Raw genomic sequence first — 21,552 nt, 5'->3', positions numbered from 1 at the left:
ATAGTAAAACTTTCACTCCACCCAGATCGAAATTGAACATTGACTTGGGAGGATGGATTAGTAATGCTAAGATTTTAGTTCCTGCCACTGAAAACATAAAGATTCCCTCCCAAAGATATAAATTGTTGAAAGCCATTGATGCTCCCAATGGAAAAGAAATGTCTACTTTTTCTAAGGATAGATATGAGGATGCCCCTATCACTCTGCAAAGTAGTAGTATGTGTAGAGATAACAGAGACCACCAACCTTTTTTCATCACTATGTTGGTCAATGGAATGCTTTTACACAATTGTATGTTTGCCTCTGGGGCACCATCTTGTGTCATGACTAAGAAAGTCATGAATCAATTAAATTTGAGGATTTCTAGACCCTACCACAACATTTGTGCAATGGATTCAAAGATCATTGAAGTGTGTGGTTTAATAAAAGATCTTCAAGTCCACTTAGTTGTACATCCTGACATTATGATCACCATGGATATTGTGGTGATTGATGTGCCTGATGCTTGGGGGGTGTTATTGTCTAGAAAGTGGGGAGCTGATATTGGGGGTAGTTTGCAAATGGATTTAAGTTATGCTACCATCCCTAATAGTGAGGGCATCATGGTTAGATTGGATAGGGAATTGGAGAGAAAGTTTCATATAGAAAGTCCCAAGGAGCTTCATAATGAAATTGTGTATGAATCTGATAACTTGGGAAACCATGCTATCCTGGCTAATTCTTTTCCTCCTTTGGAGAAGGAGGTGGATTGTAAGAAAGATGGAGTTTGGCACATGAATTTTGATGGTGCCCATTCTAGGTATGGTAAGGGTCCTAGAATTGTCCTTACCTCCCCTCTTGGTCACATATTCACGTTTGCCTATAGATTGGAATTTGATACAACCAACAACGTAGCAGAGTATGAGGCTCTGTTGTTGGGTCTTGAGTTGGCAAAAGACTTGAGGATAAAGTTGCTTAATATCAAGGGGGATTCTGATCTAGTCATTCTTCAAACTAAGAATCAATTTGCATGCAAGAATGATGGATTAAAGAAGTATCGAAATGTTGTTTGGGATAATATGGAATATTTTGATGCATTAAACCTTCCAGCAGTTCCTAGGGAAGGAAATAAACAAGCTGATGAGCTGGTTGTTGCTGCATCTACATTACAGCTTGGAGAGAACTTCATGGATGAGAAAGTTAAGATGGAGATTATTTTTAGGCCACTAGTTCCTGATAATCTTGAGCATTTGCAAATCTTTAATGATGAAAGCCAAGTGATTCATTTTTTAAATAATGTGGAGGAATTTTCTGAATTTAAGGCTGGCTACAAAGAGGAAGGATGTGATTATGAGGAGTGTAATGTGGTGACAAATCCCACTCCTAGGTAACGTGTAGCCTTGGAGCAAGTGTTTGACAGACATGATGCATCAAAGAGAAAAGATGATAAGAAAATTGATCCAGGGAAATTCATTGAAGTGAATATTGGTACCCCTCATGATTGAAAGACTATTAAAATAGGCAAGGGTACAAATAGGCAAGAAAGGAAGAATTTGATAAATTTACTTCATGAATATAGAGATATTTTGGCTTTTTCATATGATGAGTTGAAAGGTTATAGGGAAGATGTTATGGAACATACTATCCCTCTTAAGGATGAAAGTGCCAAACCCTTTAGGCAGAAACTTAGGAAAATCAATCCTAAGTTAGCCCCCTTGGTGCAAAAGGAATTGCAAAAGATGCTTCAGGGTGGTATTATTGCTCACACTAGGCATTCCACATGGTGTTCAAACTTGGTTATTGTGAGGAAGAAGAATGGATCAATCAAGCTATGTGTAGACTTTCGAAATCTTAATTTAGCTAGTAAAAAAGATAATTACCATTTACCTAATATGGAAACATTATTGCAAAGAGTAACAGGATCTGGAATGATGTCTTTGTTAAGATGGATTTTCAGGGTACAACCAAACCTTGGTGAAGAAGGAGGATAAACATAAGAGAACATTCACCACACCATGGGGTAATTTTGAATATTGAGGATGCCTTTTGGATTAACGAATGCTGGAGCAACTTTTCAAAGGGCTATGGACTATGTCTTTAAGGGTCTAATTGGGAAATTTATTGAGATCTATCAAGATGATTTAACTATTTTTTCTAAAAATGGAATTTCCCATATAAGCCACCTAAGGAAACTTTTTGATAGGTGTAGAGAGTATGGAATATCCTTAAATCCTGCTAAATCTATTTTTGGAGTGACTGAAGGGAAGTTGCTTGGTCAAATCATTTCAAAGGATGTGATCAAGATTGACGCTAAAAGAGTTGAGGCTATTCAAAAGATTCCTTTGCCTCATAATATTAAAACCCTTCAATCCTTCTTAGGAAAGATTAATTTTCTTAGAAGGTTCATTCCAAATTATGTTGAGATTGCCAAACCCATCCAAACCCTCTTAAAGAAAAATGTTAAGTTTGTTTGGGGAAATGAGGGTAGAAAAGGTTTTCAGGATATAAAGGATTCCACTGTCAAAGCACCTATTCTAGTAAGCCCTGATTATTCAAAGGAGTTTCTGATTTTCTCTTTTGCATCCGAAGATACTATTGTTGAGGTGTTGCTTCAAAAGAATAATGAAGGGCATGAGCAGCCTATTGCTTTTATGAGTAATTCCCTTCAAGGGTTTGAGTTGAAGTATAGCAACATGGAGAAGCAAGCTTATGCTTTAGTCAAGTCTCTTAAAGAGTTCAGAGTTTATGTGGGGTATTCTAGGATAATTGCATTTGTTCACCACTCTATTGTAATGGATATTTTAGTCCAAGCTTATTGCTTAGGAACTCGAGCTAGGTGGGTCTCAAAGATTCAAGAGTATGATTTGGATATTAGACCTACCAAGCTTGTGAGAGGCCAGGGATTGGCCAAAATCTTGACCGAAGGAAATGAGAAAGCGATAGGAATGATTTGTCAAAATGATTTCAAAATAACTTCATCAGAACTTCAAAGATTGGGTCAACTTGAATGGTATAAAGACATTATTTATTATTTGCAAAATTTGTCATGCCCTAACCATTTAGTTGGCCATAAGAGAAGAGCATTAAGGCTTAGAGCGACTAAGTATTGCATTATGAAGGATGATCTGGGTTGGAGAAATCTGGAGGGGGTAATACTTAGGTGTGTTGATGAAGTTGAAGCCAAAAAGCTTCTATTTGAGTTTCATTCAGGATTTTGTGGAGGGCATTATGCTGTTAAGACTACTACCCACAAAATCTTGAGCACTGGTTATTTTTGGCCTTCTATTTTCGCTGATGTGCACAAGTATGTTAGAGGCTGCCAAGCTTGTCAACTATTCACTGGGAAGCAAAAGTTAGCCTCCTTGCCTCTTCATCCTGTGGTCGTGGAGGCTCCCTTTCAACATTGGGGGCTAGATTTTATAGGGAAATTTAATGAAAATTCGAGTAATGGCTACCCATGGATTATAACTGCCACTAATTATTTTATTAAATGGGTAGAGGCCATCCCTACAAAACACGCCACCGACAAAGTAGTGATAGTTTTTCTTGAAGATAAGATTATCACTCATTTTGGTGTCCCTGCCAAGACTACTACCGACAATGCCAAGGCTTTTAGCTCTACTGAATTCTCATCGTTTTGCTTTAATTATGCCATTGTTTTATCCCATTCATCAAACTACTATCCTCAGGGTAATGGCTTAGCAGAGTCTAGTAATAAAAATTTGATAACCATAATCAAGAAGATAGTAGGGGATAACAAACGGGCATGGGATAGTAAAATTAAGTATGCTTTATGGGCTGATAGGATTACAAAGAAGAGTTCTACTGGGAAGAGTCCCTTTAAGTTAGTTTATGGCTTGGATGTTACCCTTCCTGTGCATTTGAGGCTACCAGCTTACCAATCGCTACAAAGTTTTACATTTGATAAAGATGTTGTGCAATGTAGGATTGACCAAATTGTAGAATTGGATGAAACCAGAAGAAGAGCCTTTGAGCATTGTTGTAAAAATCAATCTAAGGTAAAAAGAAATTTTGACAAATCATCTAGGAATAGAATGTTTTCTAACAATGATATGGTTTTGCTATGGGATCGTAGGAATGAAAAGCCAGGAAATCATGGTAAGTTTAATTGTTTGTGGCTTGGACCATACATTATCAGGGAAGCAGCTGGACAGAATGCCTACCATTTGAACACTTTGGATGGAGAACCACTCGAGTTACCTGTGAACGGCCAACTGCTCAAATTGTTCTACAAAGAAAATATCTGATGCCATGGGGCATCTTTTTGTATCATATTTCTAACCTTATCTCATGTCGTTTTTGTTTAATTAGTTTTATTTCATGAGTAAATTGTCATTTATGCTCTTAGAATAAATTTCCATTTCTTAGTTTTTGTACTTTATTTCATTGGATGATATTTTGAATGGATACTGTTCATATATGTCTTTTGTCGGTTGATGCAGATTCTAGGTTCTTGTACACTATCACTTTGTATCTAGCATGCATCCCCATATGGAGCCAAATGTTGACCATTGGAGTGGCAACTGATGATTATATGAAAACTCCATGCCCAAGGATGATTCAGAGGAAACTTGTACCATCAGATATCATCAGTCAACAAAGTTTTTTAACTCTACTTCTATCTTCTCATCATCTTTCTTGTACCCAGATTCCACACCCTGTAGGGAATTGTAATAAGTGATACTAGTAATGATGAGTTTTTGAGTTTGTAACAGGCCTAGGATGTTGGGACTCGATCAGCAAACAAATACACCTTGGAGTGTTTTTTTATCCAGTTAATTATCCCTTCTTTTCCAGAGGCAGATAATTTTCTGGGTTTTTTCACTCATTTTTTACCCCAAAGCTGGGGTGACGGTTTGAAGGTTGAGCCCCTAACACATCTTAGTGTCTAGAGTCGATGTATATTACCATACTAGATCACACAAGAAATTTTGTGGAATTTGTCTAGGTCTAAGTAGGATTTTTTAATAATTAAACATTTCCCGCAAAACGAGAATTTGTAATTATTTTCTATCTAATGATGTAAATAAGTGACAATGGGAAATGTCTGGGGTGTGTGACTAGTCGAAATTCATCCTCAGAGATCCATCAATCCTAGGACCCACTTTGGGGGAAAAAAATGAACCTCCTCTGAAAGCCGCAGCTTTTGGTGATGGAATCAAGTCAATCAGACGGACGGTTTGCAAGATATCGACTGCCCTAGTTTGAAGCTAGAAGCTGCCGAAACTGAAGCTGCAACTGTAGAAGTAAAGTTTGACCTGCGTGGACTAGAAGATCTCCTCATCTGAACTGCGTTGTAGGTTCATCTGAACCTCCTTTAGAAGCCGCAACTTTTGGTGGTGGAAACAAGCCGATCTGACGGTCGGTTTGTGAGATATCATCTACCCTAGTTTGATGATGAAGCCGCTAATGTTGATGCTGCTGATCTAGGGTTTGCTACTGCTGATATGAATCAGATTTATTGTACAATTTCTCTTTGCTGAATTATTGAAAATAAAAGAAGATTTGATCAAAGGGTTTCCCCACACATTGTGGGGTTTGTCCCTAGCTAGCCGCCACATCTTGTGTCTCTTGTCTTGGCTTGTTTTTTGTCGATCGTTTAATGTTCTATCTGCACTTTACTTTATGTACATGTGATTGCTAATCTGTGGAATATAATAAGAAAAAGAAGTAAACTGTTATAAGCATAGAACATACCATAACTTAACATATTTTTGAGGAAGTTTGTCTACCACACTCTTCAGTTAAGTCTACACTTGACCAGCAGTTGAACTATCATGTTGATACACAAGTGAAGTACGTACCAATAGTTTGGGAACACCTACAACCAGTCATCTTATCACTTGTGATTTGATTTTCCACATTGGGATTGTCAATCCATCTCCACTTGTCATAAGAATTTTCTTTGGGATCATCTCCCATTGCCTATTTAAATGAGCTTTGGCTCTCATCTTTGTATAATATAGAATGAGCTGTTGGGCTTGCGGAGACTCTGCTGGATTTTGTATTCATATTTCATATAATAAAAGAGACTTTGGGGAAGTGTTGTGTTGGTGTTCTCCTTCCATTTCTTGAGGTGATGTTATTTCAATTTTTGTGCTTTACATTCTACATGTATGTTGCATTATGCTAGTTATCATTTTGCCACTTGTTTGGATTAACATATGCAAGCTATCTTGTATGGTTTTTGGGTTAGAGAAATACTCTAGGAAGAGGAGCACTAGAAGATTTTTGCTGAAATCTCTAGCTTTCTCCTCCATTGTATAATCTAATCCCTTATGATTGCTGACATCTTTTTCCAAGTGTGTAGAGATCTTTAGATGTGGTTGAAGGATTTACTTGGGCGTGGGGTAACTCTCTAATAGACGAACTAACTCCCAAGATCAAGAATAGAAGGACCCAATCAGTTTGCCTCAAGTATCTCATCAAACAATTTTGAAAGAGGGAGTTTCCTTTCCTCTAGCTTATTCAAATCACATAAATTTAAATTAAATATTTTTCTTGATCAATATCTTGTGCTTTCAAGGATTTTATTTGCTACCTAGAGCATTGTTTTAACTAGACAAGTATGGAGTTCCGCTTGCATGTCTTGATCTAGTTCTTGTACGCTAATTGTAGATTACCATTTTGACTATTTCATGTCATCTTTGTCTCCATTTCAGGATTGCTTTGCTTTTAATTTTTGAAGCATTCTACTTTTGTTTTAAGCAAAATGCAATTTCATTTCTTAAAGAGCAAATACTTGGAAGTCACTGGTTGTTTAGGTATTTCATGTTTATCTTATTGATCTGATAATCACCCTATGAGTGACCTCAGTTGAAGATTTATTAAACAAAAGGTATTACAAACCCATGTGCTGGTGTGTGTATTCTGTGTTATTGAAACAACGGATCGATCAGATTGCCAATACACAGAAAATAAATGGAAAGACAGCAGAGAAATACAATAAGCAACACAAAGACACAAACAGTTTTTAATAAGGAGTTCACCCTATTCTCCAGGGCTACGTCTCCAGTCTAGCTTTAGTGCTTGCATGTCTTGATCTAGTTCTTGTACGCTAATTGTAGATTATCATTTTGACTATTTCATGTCATCTTTGTCTCCATTTCAAGATTGCTTTGCTTTTAATTTTTGAAGCATTCTACTTTTGTTTTAAGCAAAATGCAATTTCATTTCTTAAAGAGCAAATACTTGGAAGTCACTGGTTGTTTATGTATTTCATGTTTATCTTATTGATCTGATAATCACCCTATGAGTGACCTCAGTTGAAGATTTATTAAACAAAAGGTATTACAAACCCATGTGATGGTGTGTGTATTCTGTGTTATTGAAACAACGGATCGATCAGATTGCCAATACACAGAAAATAAATGGAAAGACAGCAGAGAAATACAGTAAGCAACACAAAGACACAAACGATTCTTAATAAGGAGTTCACCCTATTCTCCAGGGCTACGTCTCCAGTCCAGCTTCAGTGGTGGCCTTGTTTTATTGTGTCTTTCAGCAGAGAAATTACAATACAGGGACTCAATATGAGTTCTCCTGAAGCAGATTTCGCCTCGCAGGGTGGTTCTTGGAATCCCCAAGCCACTTGGAGTACACAGACTCTTGTTCTTCCTACCAGCTCTATGACCCTCGGTCTACAGTGGAAAGAGCCACCTGTGATGCTCAATCTGGACAGATTCTTCTATGGGAAGGCTTGATTCTTCAAGCTCTCTGGTGCTCGATACTGCCTGTGGTCAGCTCGGCCCTCTGTCTCCTCTGCTTGGCTTTACTGCTCTCTGTGCCCAGTCCTCCTCTCAGGGTTCATTGTTCACTGTCTCTCTTGGTCGCTTGGACTCTTCGCTCTCTCTATCTGAATCTCTCTCGGCTGTCTCTGTTCATGGCTTTAGCCATTCGACCTCCATGCCTGTTCGGTTCCTCTCCCGCCTACGTCGATTCGCCTACCGCTTGTGTGCTTGGAGTTCCCTGTTCGGCGTCAGCATGAACGCTCGAGAAGTAGCCACGCGTCCCCATCGGAACTGCGCCAGCCTGCTCGTCGATTCGTCTCTTTCTCCACCGTGGTGGTCAACAAATTCCAAATCCCCTTAAATCGCGACTTAATTCCCTGTCAATTTCGCTCTGTCTATCAGACGCAATCTCAGTCGTCTGATCTGGGCTCCTCCAGATCCAACATCATACGCACGCCGAGCGTGGTTGACTTGCTCGACCGATAACGCGCGATCACAGCGGTTTTTCTCTCACCTCTGCTGCCACGTGTCGATCACTGAGTGTGATCGCTCCGTTTTCTCCAAAACCGCTTACCGTTCAAGGGCGCCCCGATCAAACCGTCGATTTCCAGGTTGTGGGTCCCACCTTCGTACGATGGCACTTTTCGTTTCTCTGCCCACGATCCTCTGGCTCCCAACATGACCGAGTGCTTAAGGCTCTACCATTTCAGCCCTGCTCGCCCAGCGATTAGCGCTCGCGCATCGAAAATCAACTCCTTTTCCCATTCCGGGGCTCCTAGGGGCTACATCGACCTCTTGCGCAGTCTCCATGGGCCTCGGTCAGCGTGCTTTGACCGAGGTCCTCGTCATTCCACGCCGACTGCCATGGCCACTGGTTCAGGGTGTTTTCGATTGCTGTTTTGGATTTCATTCGAGATTTGTTCGACTTGATTTAGTCACGGTTCTTTGACAGTCATTTATGGATCTGATTCGGATCACGGCCTCCCAACTAAAAAGCTTTTGGACCACCAAAAGTTGGTTTTTTTTTCAAGCATCGACTAAGTGAGGAAACTGTTGTCTCACTTGTCCAATCTCAATCCACTTCGCACTGCTCGGCTTCGAACCTTTAAGCCCAATCCTGAGGTATTCCACCTGTCCACTGCGCGTCGTCCTTACCTTCTTGTCTAGCACTATATCTTCTTGCAACTCATTAAGATATTCAGGTAGCAGGTCATCAACAGAAGGCAATTGACTCTGCTCTTCAGGGTCCTCAATCATTGAAGGTTCAAACAACCTCAAGCAATCTGCGTTCACGACTGAGTAGATGTGCATGTAAGCTGGCAGATCAAGGCGAAAAGCATTCTCACCAATCTTCTCAAGTATCCTGAAGGGTCCATACCTGATAGGTTTTAGCTTCTTGCCTTCACCTTGCATCTTGTCCTTGCTGATATACAGCCAGACTTGGTCTCCAACTTGAAAACTATGCTCCATCCGATGCTTATCATGCCTAGCCTTGTACTTGGCCTAGCTCTTTTCCAGCTGTTCCTGTACTGCCTGGTGGATCTCCTGGATCTGTTCAATGAACCTAGTTTCTTTGTCCACATCACTGTGTCCATCAACCATGGTATCTTTACCAAAGACAAAATCCAAGGGAGACCTTGGTATGAAACCAAAGCAGGTCTCAAAAGGAGATCTCTGGGTAGAAGAGTGTTTGGCTCTATTGTAAGCATGTTGCACATAACACAAGTGTTCATCCCAAAGCTTAGGGTGTTTGCTGCAATATCCTCTCAGTAACTGGATCATTGTCCTGTTAACTACTTCTGTTTGGCCATCTGTTTGTGGATGAAAAGTTGTGCTTTTCTTTAATTTGGTGTCCATTAGTTCCCACAGACTGGACCAAAACTTTCCCACAAATCGGGTGTCTCGATCAGATATAATAGAAGTGGGTAATCCAAAATGAACCCATACATGTTCAAAGAATAATTTTGCAGTTTGTTCAACTGTAATCTGTTTACTACAAGGTATCAAAATACACATTTTGCTGAACCTATCCACAACAACATATAGATAATCATGACCTTTCCTAGATTTAGGCAGTCCTCCAACAAAATCCATGGAAATGCTTTCCCAAGGGTGAGAAGGAACTGGCAATGGAGTGTACAAGCCTAGTTTTTTGTTGTTGGGCTTGCTTTTAGCACACATAGCACACCCCTTTACATATCTAGAAACTGTCTCACTCATTCTTGGCCAATAGCAGAACCTTTGCAGCTGTGCAATTGTTTTACTTACCCCAAAGTGACCTGATATCAGAGAAGTGTGTGCTTCCCTAATTATCTTTGCTCTCTCAGTTTGTGGAATGCAGAGTTTCCCACAATGATATAAGAGTCGGTCCTTCACATGATAGTCCAATTCTTCTACTCTTTTGCCTTGACTCAAAGTTGCATATACATCTTTAAAGTCCATGTCCTGAGCATATTGTTCTATGTAGCTTTCATGCAGCACAGAATTATGCTTAAGTATGGTAGATGCATTTATAATGGGTCTAGATAACATGTCTGCGACTTTGTTATGTATGCCCTTTTTATCTCTAATGACTAAATGAAACTGTTGTAGAAAACCCATCCATCTGCAATGTCTTGATTGTTGCAACTTAGTTTGGGAGTGTAGATATTGAAGTGGCTGATGATCAGTATGTATTACTGTTTCTTTGCCCATTAAGTAATGTTTCCACTTTTTCACACTCTGAACTAATGCATACAATTCCTTATCATATGTAGGATAGTTGACTACTGCAGGATTAAAAGTCTCAGAATGATAACATATGGGTTTACCGTGTTGTGTCAACACTGCTCCCATGGCATAGTCACCGGCATCAGTTTGGATCTCAAATGGTCTTTGTAGATCTGGCAGTGCTAGTACAGCTGTTGTACTAATTTTTTCTTTCAAGGTGTCGAAGGCTTTCTGTTGTTTGCCTCCCCACTGAAACACCTTGTTCAATCCTGTCAAAGCATGTAAGGGAGCTACAATTGAGGAAAAATTTGAAATGAACTTCCTCCAATACTGTGCTGCTCCTAAGAAGCTTCTCACTTCTGTAGCAGACTTGGGTTTAGGCCAGTTTACAATGACTGCCACTTTAGAGGGATCTATTTTCAATTCACCTCCCCCTACTATATGACCCAAATAATTTAGAGAGGTTTTGCCAAATTCACATTTGGAGAGTTTAACATAAAGTTTTTCTCTTTTCAAAACATCTAATGTCTGCTTAACATGCTTTAAATGTTCTTCCCACGTTTTACTAAAAATCAGAATGTCATCCAGATACACAATAACAAAATCATCAAGAAAAGGTCTGAGTACATCATTCATTAATCTCATGAAAGTAGCAGGGGCATTGGTCAAGCCAAAAGGCATAACCAGTCATTCATACAATCCCTGCTTTGTTTTTAAAGCAGTCTTCCATGCATCTTGCTCTGCAACTCTGACCTGATGGTATCCATTGTGCAAATCCAGCTTGGTGAAATAAACAGCTTCCTTCAATTGATCTAAAAGATCATCTATGCGAGGAAGGGGATAACGATTTTTGATCATTATTTTATTCAGTGCTCGGTAATCAATGCACACTCTCCACGAACCATCTTTCTTTCTCACCAAAACGATTGGTGACCCACATGGTGATGTGCTAGGCCTGATGAACCCTTTCTCGAGCAACTCTTGCACCTGCTTCTTGATTTCAGCATTCTCTAAAGCAGATAACCTATACATCCCAATGTTAGGCAAAGGAACATCTTGCTGCAAAATCATATCATGTACTATTCCCTTTTTGGGTGGCAGACCTTGAGGTTCTTGAAACAAGACCTCATACTCTGAAACAATCTTTTCTATATCAGCTTGCTGATCAGAATTGCAGCCCTCAAATACATTGGCTTTATCAGTTTTCTTTTCCTTTACAACCATTAGTAAGAACTGTTTGCATGAATTTATCATTCTTTTCATCTGTCCTGAGTTTATGAGAGTATAATTATTCTTGAGCTTATGAGCTCTTACAAAATATTTGATTCCATCTTTAACAAGTAGATACTTGTTCTCGGCTCTATAGAAAATAGCCTTTCTATCATACAAGTAAGGACTTCCTAAAACAATTCCACATATATCCAAAGGAATTATATCTAACTCAACCTCATCTACAAATGCTGACCCAAAAGAAAACTTGAGTTTGCACTGTCTAGTCACTTGTAGTTGTGCTTTATCATTCAACCATCCTAATGGGTATGGCTTCTTATGAGGTGTAGTTGCTAATCCCAATTTCTTTACAATTGCTTCAGAAATCAAATTTACTTGTGAGCCACTATCAAACAAAGTATCAATCTTTTGATTTTTGGAAACAACTCGAATATGGAAAAGCTCATGCCTTTTTCTCTCATGTTCTTCATCAATAACAGATTGAGCAGAATTACTAGTAGATGCTTCAGAATTCTTATATTTTATACCTGTGGCTGCAATGATTGTTTCATCTCCCGAGTCTGACCCCAAATCTTTCTGAATAGCTGCAACAGTCTTCTTCTTCTTGCCCTCAGACTTCTTAGGTCTCAGCTCTGGATGCAGAATCCAACAGTGCTCATCATCATGCCCCTCCTTTTTATAGTGGGTGCATGAGGCTTTGCCTTTCTGTGCATTGTTAGCCTTCCTTACTTTCCACTTCTGCTTTCTTTTCTCCTTGCTCTTGCTTACAGTGGGTTGGGATGGTCCCCCAACTTTTGGATTTCCATTCTTTCCTCTAGCTTCTAGATGAGTAGCTTGTACAGATACCTCATCTATACTAGTGGGATTAACCATGAGGATGGTATGCCTCATGTAGCTGTGTAGACCACCAATGTACTTCAAAAGAGTTTCTGGTGAGTCTAATGAAATACCCAACATCAATGCTCTCTTTCGGAAATCTTGAGTATACCCTTGTACACTTTGCCCTTTCAACTGTCGAAGAGTTTGCCAACTCATCATGGCTTGTTGCATGTAGGCCAATGGATAGAACTGCTTTTTGATTGCAGTAACAAATTCAATCCAGACAAAGATGGTCTTACCATGCTTCCTCATATCAGCTTGGGTTCTGCCTTCCCACAAAACCAAAACAGTGCCCCCTAGGCGAAGGCTTGCTAGCTGAATCTTGCTCTTGTCTAAGTCTATGTTTTGTACTCTGCAATACACATCAATTTGTCTAATCCAATTGTCCAACTTTTTAGCATTTATCTCTCCGTCATATATAGGCAAATCAAATTTAACATTTAACTTAATCAAAGATGCTTTCTTATTATGCACAGGGCTACTAGGAGGTGTGGGGAAGCTTTCTTCTTTCCCCTTTCCTTTGGAGTGGTCATGGGAATGAGATTCATCTTCTTCTTTATCTTGCTTAGAGCCTGATGAATCTTCACCCTTATGCTTTCTAAAGTCCCTATACATTTCTTCTACCATGGACTTTATAGCTAGGAAACTTTCTATGAATTGAGAGTCTGGCCCTATAGAACCTTCTTCTGACATTGTCTTTCGAGAATAGACTCTCCCAATTTCAGGATTAGTTTCCACCAACTCTCCTTCTCCTAATTTGAGCTTTGATCTAGTGAGCATTCACAGCTAAACCAACACAAGCTTGTCCAACCTTACAGCCTAGAGCTCTGATACCACTTGATCTGATAATCACCCTATGAGTGACCTTAGTTGAAGATTTATTAAACAAAAGGTATTACAGACCCATGTGCTGGTGTGTGTGTTCTGTGTTATTGAAACAACAGATCGATCAGATTGCCAATACACAGAAAATAAATGGAAAGACAACAGAGAAATACAGTAAGCAACACAAAGACACAAACAGTTTTTAATAAGGAGTTCACCCTATTCTCCAGGGCTACGTCTCCGGTCCAGCTTCAGTGGTGGCCTTGTTTTATTGTGTCTTTCAGCAGAGAAATTACAATACAGGGACTCAATATGAGTTCTCCTGAAGCAGATTTCACTTGGCAGGGTGGTTCTTGGATTCCCCAAGCCACTTGGAGTACACAGACTCTTATTCTTCCTACCAGCTCTGTGACCCTCGGTCTACAGTGGAAAGAGCCAACTGTGATGCTCAATCCGGACAGATTCCTCTATGGGAAGGCTTGATTCTTCAAGCTCTCTGGTGCTCGATGCTGCCTGTGGTTAGCTCGGCCCTCTGTCTCCTCTGCTTGGCTTTACTGCTCTCTGTGCTCAGTCCTCCTCTCAGGGTTCACTGTTCACTGTCTCTCTTGGTCGCTTGGACTCTTCGCTCTCTCTATCTGAATCTCTCTCGGTTGTCTCTGTTCATGGCTTTAGCCATTCGACCTCCATGCCTGTTCGGTTCCTCTCCTGCCTACGTCGATTCGCCTACCGCCTGTGTGCTTGGAGTTCCCTGTTCAGCGTCAGCATGAACGCTCGAGAAGTAGCCACGCGTCCCCATCGGAACTGCACCAACCTGCTCGTCGATTCGTCTCTTTTCTCCACCGTGGCAGTCAACGGATTCCAAATCCCCTTAAATCGCGGCTTAATTCCCTGTCAATTCCGCTCTGTCTATCGGACGCAATCTCAGTCGTCCGATCTGGGCTCCTCCAGATCCAACGTCATACACACGCCAAGCGCGGCTGACTTTCTCGACCGATAACGCGCAATCACGGCAGTTTTTTTCTCACCTCTGCTGCCACGTGTCGATCGCTGAGTGTGATCGCTCCGTTTTCTCCAAAACCGCTTACCGTTCAACAGCGCCCGATCAAACCGCCGGTTTCCAGGTTGTGGGTCCCACCTTCGTACGATGGCGCTTTTCGTTTCTCCGCCCACGGTCCTCTGGCTCCCAACGTGACCAAGTGCTTAAGGCTCTACCATTTCAGCGTTGTTCGCCCAACGATGTGCGATTAGCGCGATCAGCTCCTTTTCCCATTCCGAGGCTCCCAGGGGCTACATCGACCTCCTGCGCAATCTCCGTGGGCCTCGGTCAGTGCGCTTTGACCGAGGTCCTCGTCGTTCCGCACCGGCTGCCATGGCCACTAGTTCAGGGTGTTTTCGATTGCTGTTTTGGATTTCATTCGAGATTTGTTCGACTTGATTTAATCACAATTCTTTGACAGTCATTTATGGATCCGATTCGGATCACTTATGATGGTTATTGCTCATATTAGTTTTTGCTTATAAATCTTAAAGAAATAATCTATTTAATTCTAACAATTCTCCTAGAAACTCACATCTCTTTTTAACTCAACTTTTCATTAGGGGCCACCCCCCTTAGCTAACTTAGGAGATAGCTTAAAGGAAGAGAGAATGGATTTAGTGTGAAAATCCCTTCTCTGAGTTCCCTGCCACCAACCACACCTTGTGGGGTTGAAGGCTTTTCTCACTGACTTGTAGGTAGGTGTAGGCGGCAGGGTCAACAGGTCATAATAGACCAAAGATAATAAAAGAGACTAGTATGTGGAAATGTGTTAAGAAAAGAAACAAGGGTGTATCTAAGATGTTATATTCATGCTTTTAAGAAATATATATATATATATATATCAGTGTTGACAATATTGCCGATATTCGCAAATATCGCAATATTTTCGAGGAGACAACATATCGCCGAGGAAATATCGTAATATTTGTCTCCCCGAAAATATCACGATATTTCTGAAATATTGGCGGCGATATCTCAAGAAAATATCGCGCTACAACGCAAAATATCGCCCAGGCACAGAAAAAAATTGCCGCAGCCACTAGAAAAGGCCGATTTTGTTTTATTTCATTCATTTTCATTTCTGGTTGTTGGAGAAGGAAGGGGAGAGCTATGTGCTTGCTGCCAAGGAGGATTTGAGTGTTGAATAGCCATTATCGCCACCAACAACGAAGATTTTGTTGATCTAAGATTGAAGAACAGTGAGACAATTTCATTTCTTCCATTAACAGGTATGTTCAAATAAACCCCTATGTTAATGAATTTTTTGATAGATTTAGGATTATTCTTGCTTGCCTATTTGCCTACAAACATTTTGCTTGTTTTTTTTCCATTTGCTATGATTTTCATGCCCATGAGCAAATGCAAGGGTTTTCTCCATATTTGGACAACAAACTCCTTTTTTTTTTAACTTTCAAATGCACCCTCTTATTGTCATTTATGGTTTTTCATTGAATTCACATTGCAAATAATGTAGCAAAAAAAATATTTTGTAAAATGAGGTGGTTATTACTTATTAATTCCAAATTTTTTTTCGTGCCCTAGGTTTGAGTTAGCTCACCACAAAATTCAAATATGCCAAAAGCCTTGGACCCATTTTGGGAGTATGGGGAGCCTGATGGTGGGACAAATCGGGCATATCTTACATGCAAACTGTGTGGGACCAGGATGACAAGAGGGGTTACATGATTGAAATACCATATGGCTAGACTCACTGGACATGATGTTGGGATTTGTACAGTTTCTAGTCCGAAGCTTATACAAAAAGCTCTTGAGGCAATTGATGAAAAAGACAGAAAGAAGGAAGAGACAGAAAGAAACAAGGTTGAACGTGCAGGTAGATCTTTCAGGATATCTTCTCCTGATTTTGATGTTGAGGGTAGTGGGAGGGGCTCCACAGCATCACCTGCTACTGCTAGTGCAAGGTCATCATTTTTTGTTCCACGAATAGGACATGGATCACAACCTGGCATAAAATCACTTATTAAAAAAAAGGAGAAGCAAGAAGCAGATAAAGTCATGGGGAGGTGTCTTTTCTAGAACGACTTACCTCTCAGCATCACCAAAACCAATCCATTTTGGCAGCCAATGTGTGATGCTATTGTTGTTGTGGGCCCAGGGTACAAAAGTGCTACATATGAGGAGTTGTGGGAGCCAATTCTTCAAGCAGAAAAGCAAGACATCAACTCTAGATTGGCGGAGTTGAAAAAAACATGGGAAGTTATTGGATGCACAATGATGTCTGATGGTTGGACAGATAGGAAGCGTAGGACCCTTCTAAATTTCTTGGTACATTGTCCTAAAGGTACCATGTTTATTAAATCAGTGGATGCATCAAAACGTATCAAAGATACAACAACAATATGTGAGTTGTTAGATGGGTTCATTTGGGAGATTGGAGTGCAGAATGTGGTGCAAGTCATAACAGACAATGTAGCTAATTATGTGTCTGTCGACAAGATGCTTATGGAGAAGCATCACACATTGTTCTGGACTCCGTGTGCAGCACATTGTCTTGATTTGCTGCTTGAGGATATGGGGAAACTCTCCTTCATCAAGGAGGTGGTTGATATGGCTAGGAGCGTCCCCAAATTTATTTATAACCATGCTTTTGTTCTTAGCCTCATGAGGAAGTTCACTAGAAACAAGGACTTACGGAGTCCTGCGATCACACGTTTTGCCACAAACTTTATTACTCTTCAGTCTTTGCTTCAATGTCAGTTCGAGTTGAAGCAAATGTTTGTGTCTGATGACTGGTGTAATTGTAGATACAGCAGGAGACAGGACAGGAAAGCCATTGCAAAAATGGGGTACTCTGAGCCGTTTTGGCGTGAAGTAAAAGAAGCATGCTCAGTTAGTAAACCTATAGTAAAGGTTCTCAGATTGGTAGATGGGGAGAACCCTGTAATGGCTTATTTGTATCAGGTCAGGGATAGGGCCAAGGAGGCCATTCATTCTTCTAATGCAGACAAGGGTTCTGCTGGCCTTGATAGGCATATGATGTTATGGGATGTGATTGATAGTCGGTGGACAAGGATGCTTCATCGACCCATTCATGCAGCAGCACTCTTCCTCAACCCCGCATTTTCATACAAATGCGGTTTTGATTTTGATTGCGAGGTGATGGAAGGGCTCCATTCCTGTATTCATAGGATGGTACCTGATCCTGAGCTTCGTAGCAAAATCAATCGAGAGATACAGTTTTATCAGGATTGTGTTGGCCTATTTGGCTTTGATGATGCTATTAGGGAAAGGACCCTCTTCATGCCACATAAGTGACAAGTCATCACTCATTAGAAATTATAATTTAGAATTTCCTTACTTATAATTCTATTTTTTTAAATCCAATTATGTAACTTTTATTTGAAAGTTTAATTATGTTTTAAGTTTTTGAATTTTTTATTTCTTTATTTTGTTGTAGATATTTGGTGGTAAAGCTATGGTGCAAGGGCACCAAATTTGCAAAAATTAGCCATAAGAATCTTGAGTCAAACATGTAGCTCTTCAGGGTGTGAGCCCAATTGGAGTGTATTTGAGAAAATACACGCAAAAAAACGCAACAGGTATAACTTTGAGCTCCAGCCTTCAGTTGAGCAATTACACTTATTGTAATTTTTAATTTTTAATTTATGACCTTCAAGTGTCAAGAGTCAAAAGTCAAGACTCATTAGTTTTTTGACATTCTTACAGGTTGGAGTTCGCACGCCTCAATGATTTAGTGTATGTGCATTACAACATCCGACTTCAAGTGAGGCAAATAGAAGCACCAATGGATCCAAATGCCATTTCCTTGGATAATATTGATATATTGTCTCAGTGGAGGGTGGAGTCTGAAGAGCCCATCTTGGAGGAGTCACCTTCATGGTTAGAGCCAGATGATCCATTAGAACAAGGGCAACAAGAGGACTCGGAGGAGGAGGAGCAGGAGGAGGAGGAGGAGGAGGACACTGTGGGAGCATCAGCATCAACACCATCTACTATAGAAATAGGAGAGCATAGCTTCATACCTAGCACTCATTATTTAACATTAGGTGCAGACGCAGGGCCAGGGCCTTCTACTACTAGGGGCGGGCCTGGCAAACAACACATCATGTTTTCTCGTAAAAGGGGGAGAGGGCAGTGATTTCAAATAGATAGCTGCTAGTTTTATTTGTTTTGCTACATATAACTCATGATGATGAGATACTTTTATATATGTGATGTTATTTTGTATTGGTTCTCCACATTTGAGTCCTTGATTGGACAATTATCAGGGATCAACAGGATTTGGTATCGCCTTTGATGTATCATTTCTATTTGACATCATATATATCAGTGATTTCTTCATATTTATGTGTCAATGTGTTTATTTCATGTTGTTATTGCTTTATATGTTTAAAAATCTGAAAAAAAAAAAAAAAAAAAAAAAAAAATGAATAAAAAATAAAAAAAAAATTAAAACTTAAAAAATTAAAAAAATAATAATATATATATATATATTATGCATTTTTTATGCTTGCCGATATTTTCGCCGATATTGCCAATAAGATGTTTTCTGGACCCTCACCGATATTTTGCCGATACCGATATTTTCAACATTGATATATATATATATATATATATACACACACAAAGATAGATAATCAAATTAAGCACCAAATACAAAATACTAACTATATAATGGTCAAAGTATGAAAATGATAACTAGTTACAGTAGTCATGCAATACAACTAGAAATCCCATGACATATTTTACTCATTATACTAACCAATCTCATGTTTATCGTTCATCATTTATGCTTCTAACAAACTAACCAAGAGCAACACTATAAAAAATGCTTTACGAGAATATCTGTCCATATGAATAAAAGAGAACGAGAGAAGGAAAGGGAGAAAGGATAAGTAAACAAGAGCTACATACAAATGCTAGACTAGTCCCTAACAATGCAAGCCCTATCCCAATAATCAAGCGCCTTTTCACAACTTCATTTGCATTATCATCCAAGGGAGGACCACCTATTTGTGTCTTTTCTGAAGGTGAACCTTTAGAAAGAAATAGCTCGGCTTCTGAGAGGCCCCATTTGCTAGGTTGTAATTCTTTCCCACCTGAAATAAAATGTAGTATATTGTCAAAAAAAGTTGTTAATGTGCCAGATGGTAAGTAATTTCCATAGAAAAGTGACAGTTGTGACAACGTACATAAATGCAATAATCTAGGGATAGACTCAAATTATTCAAATATCTTGCTTTTCAAGGTAAATATCATGTTAGAGTATTTTACCAAGAGCATTGAATGACATATCGAATTCCCTTTTTTGAGTTATGACAGGACACATGCCATTGTTCACTAATTGTCCAGCATAAAATGCAACATAAACAAGTGTATGATCACATGAATCGAAAAAGGAAAAACTCAGTTCATATTACAAAATGAGCAATCAAAATGCCATGATGTAATATCTAAAAGGAGCATGATTTCAATTAGATATTAAGGAGGTATGTGAACCTAAAGGCCTATAATACTTGTTACCTCTTCAACTCACATCTAAGTAGAAAAGACCCTAATCCATGAATGCAAATTTGAGATAAGCCAAGAAGAAGTACCAATGTCACCTCCATACAATTCTCCTTTCACATTTTGCTGCTTCTCTTTATGGCCAAGGGGACTATCACTAGATATGAATGATTAAATAAACCGACTCTAGAAAATATATCAATGAGAGCCTTAGACTTAGGATGTAAATGCAACAGATGATGAATATATGATGCATGGATTCACACTTTGGAATATCACTAACAAATTAAACCCAATTAGATATGTAACTTTGCAAAGTGAAAAGGATTTAACACATAGAACACATCAAGATGTGATACTTCATAAAAGTAAATTCCAGCATTAAGAAACGAAAGCATAAATCAACAAGATCCAATCAAAGATAAGATATTTCATAAAACCCAAATAAATATGTAAGTTTGCAAAACGAAAAGGATTTAACACTTAGAAGACATCAAGATGCGATGCTTCATACAAGTAAAATCCAGGATTAAGAAACCAAAGCATACATCAACAAGGTCCAGTCAAAGATAATATATTTCATAGGCATTTGGATCTATATGTTAAATTTTAAATACCAAATCTGATTTAAATTCCTATCAATTTATTTCATGCGCAGAAAAATATATTCACCCCAGTAAATTATTTTTTTTAAAACTGTTGAATAAAAATACACTGGTATTTTAACTTATAAAAATATTTGTAGCAGAAACACAAATCAAAAATTAGTCACAAAGACAGCAGAATTTATTTCCCTCCAATTTATCCTTCATTAAATTGCTCGGGAAAAATAAGGGCTCCCTTAACGAGGAAAATGGCCTCAGAGAAATACATAAATTATACAGCAAAATCAAACCTGGAAATCTTGACCCCATGGAAGTTTTGGCCTCAGTAAACTCGACCTTTTGGAAATTCTCAGTCCCTGGAAAAAACAACTTCTCCAGCCTGCAATTCGACCTCCTCTCTCCAATATCTCGACCCCTTCAAAATTCTCTCACCAAAATTTCCTTGGTGCAACTTTTCCTTCTCTTTAGCCTTGAGTCTCTCACTCTCCACTTGAGGAAATCACTTTCTCAACGATTCAATGTGTCTTTCTTCTCCCTTAGGCTCTCTTTTTTAATTATCAATGAGCCAAAACTCTAGTCCTCAATCTCCAAAGTGATGGATGGCTAGAATTAAATCCTAACCCACTTAGATCAACGATAGAGATTAGATCTAATTCACTAAAGTGATTAAATCACTTTTCCTTGGAAAAATTTAGCCCAATAACTAACATTAATTTATTAATTAATTAGGTTTTTTTCTAAGTTAAACTTGGAAAAAAAATCATGAAAGTCACTTACTCAACATGAGCAAGTACCTAGAGAGTCATAGACCACTCCTCCATGCTTGACACTTAACCTATGAAGAAGTACCTATTTGTTGCTATATCATCAACACTCTCTCCTAGCAAAGAAGGTATTTTGCACCACCCCCAACCTGTTCCTATAGAAGGCAGACTTCCCTTTCACTAGAGGCTTGGTGAGAACTTTTGCAACCTACTCATATATGGAGAGATCTCGAAGCTTCACAACTCCCCTTTAGACACTGTCTCTGATGAAGTGATACCTA

General features: G+C 39.3%; 1 protein-coding gene across 3 annotated transcripts in view; it reads right to left on the bottom strand.

The window, feature by feature from the left end:
• Positions 1 to 21,552, bottom strand: part of LOC149186831 (uncharacterized) — a 409,056-nt gene that overhangs the window by 272,755 nt on the left and 114,749 nt on the right. For all 3 annotated transcript variants that reach the window (XM_089412693.1, XM_089412692.1, XM_089412691.1), the window contains exon 4: positions 19,309 to 19,493. In XM_089412693.1, coding sequence (XP_089268819.1) covers positions 19,309 to 19,493 — 185 coding nt within the window. The remainder of the gene's footprint in view (positions 1 to 19,308; positions 19,494 to 21,552) is intronic.

Source organism: Pinus tabuliformis, chromosome 3_1, assembly GCF_031772625.1.
Source record: "Pinus tabuliformis cultivar Carrire ecotype Pingquan chromosome 3_1, CPIR1, whole genome shotgun sequence".
Taxonomy (NCBI): Eukaryota; Viridiplantae; Streptophyta; class Pinopsida; order Pinales; family Pinaceae; genus Pinus; species Pinus tabuliformis.
Note: the sequence above shows the minus strand (reverse complement) of the source record. Positions and strands in the feature narration are given on the sequence as shown.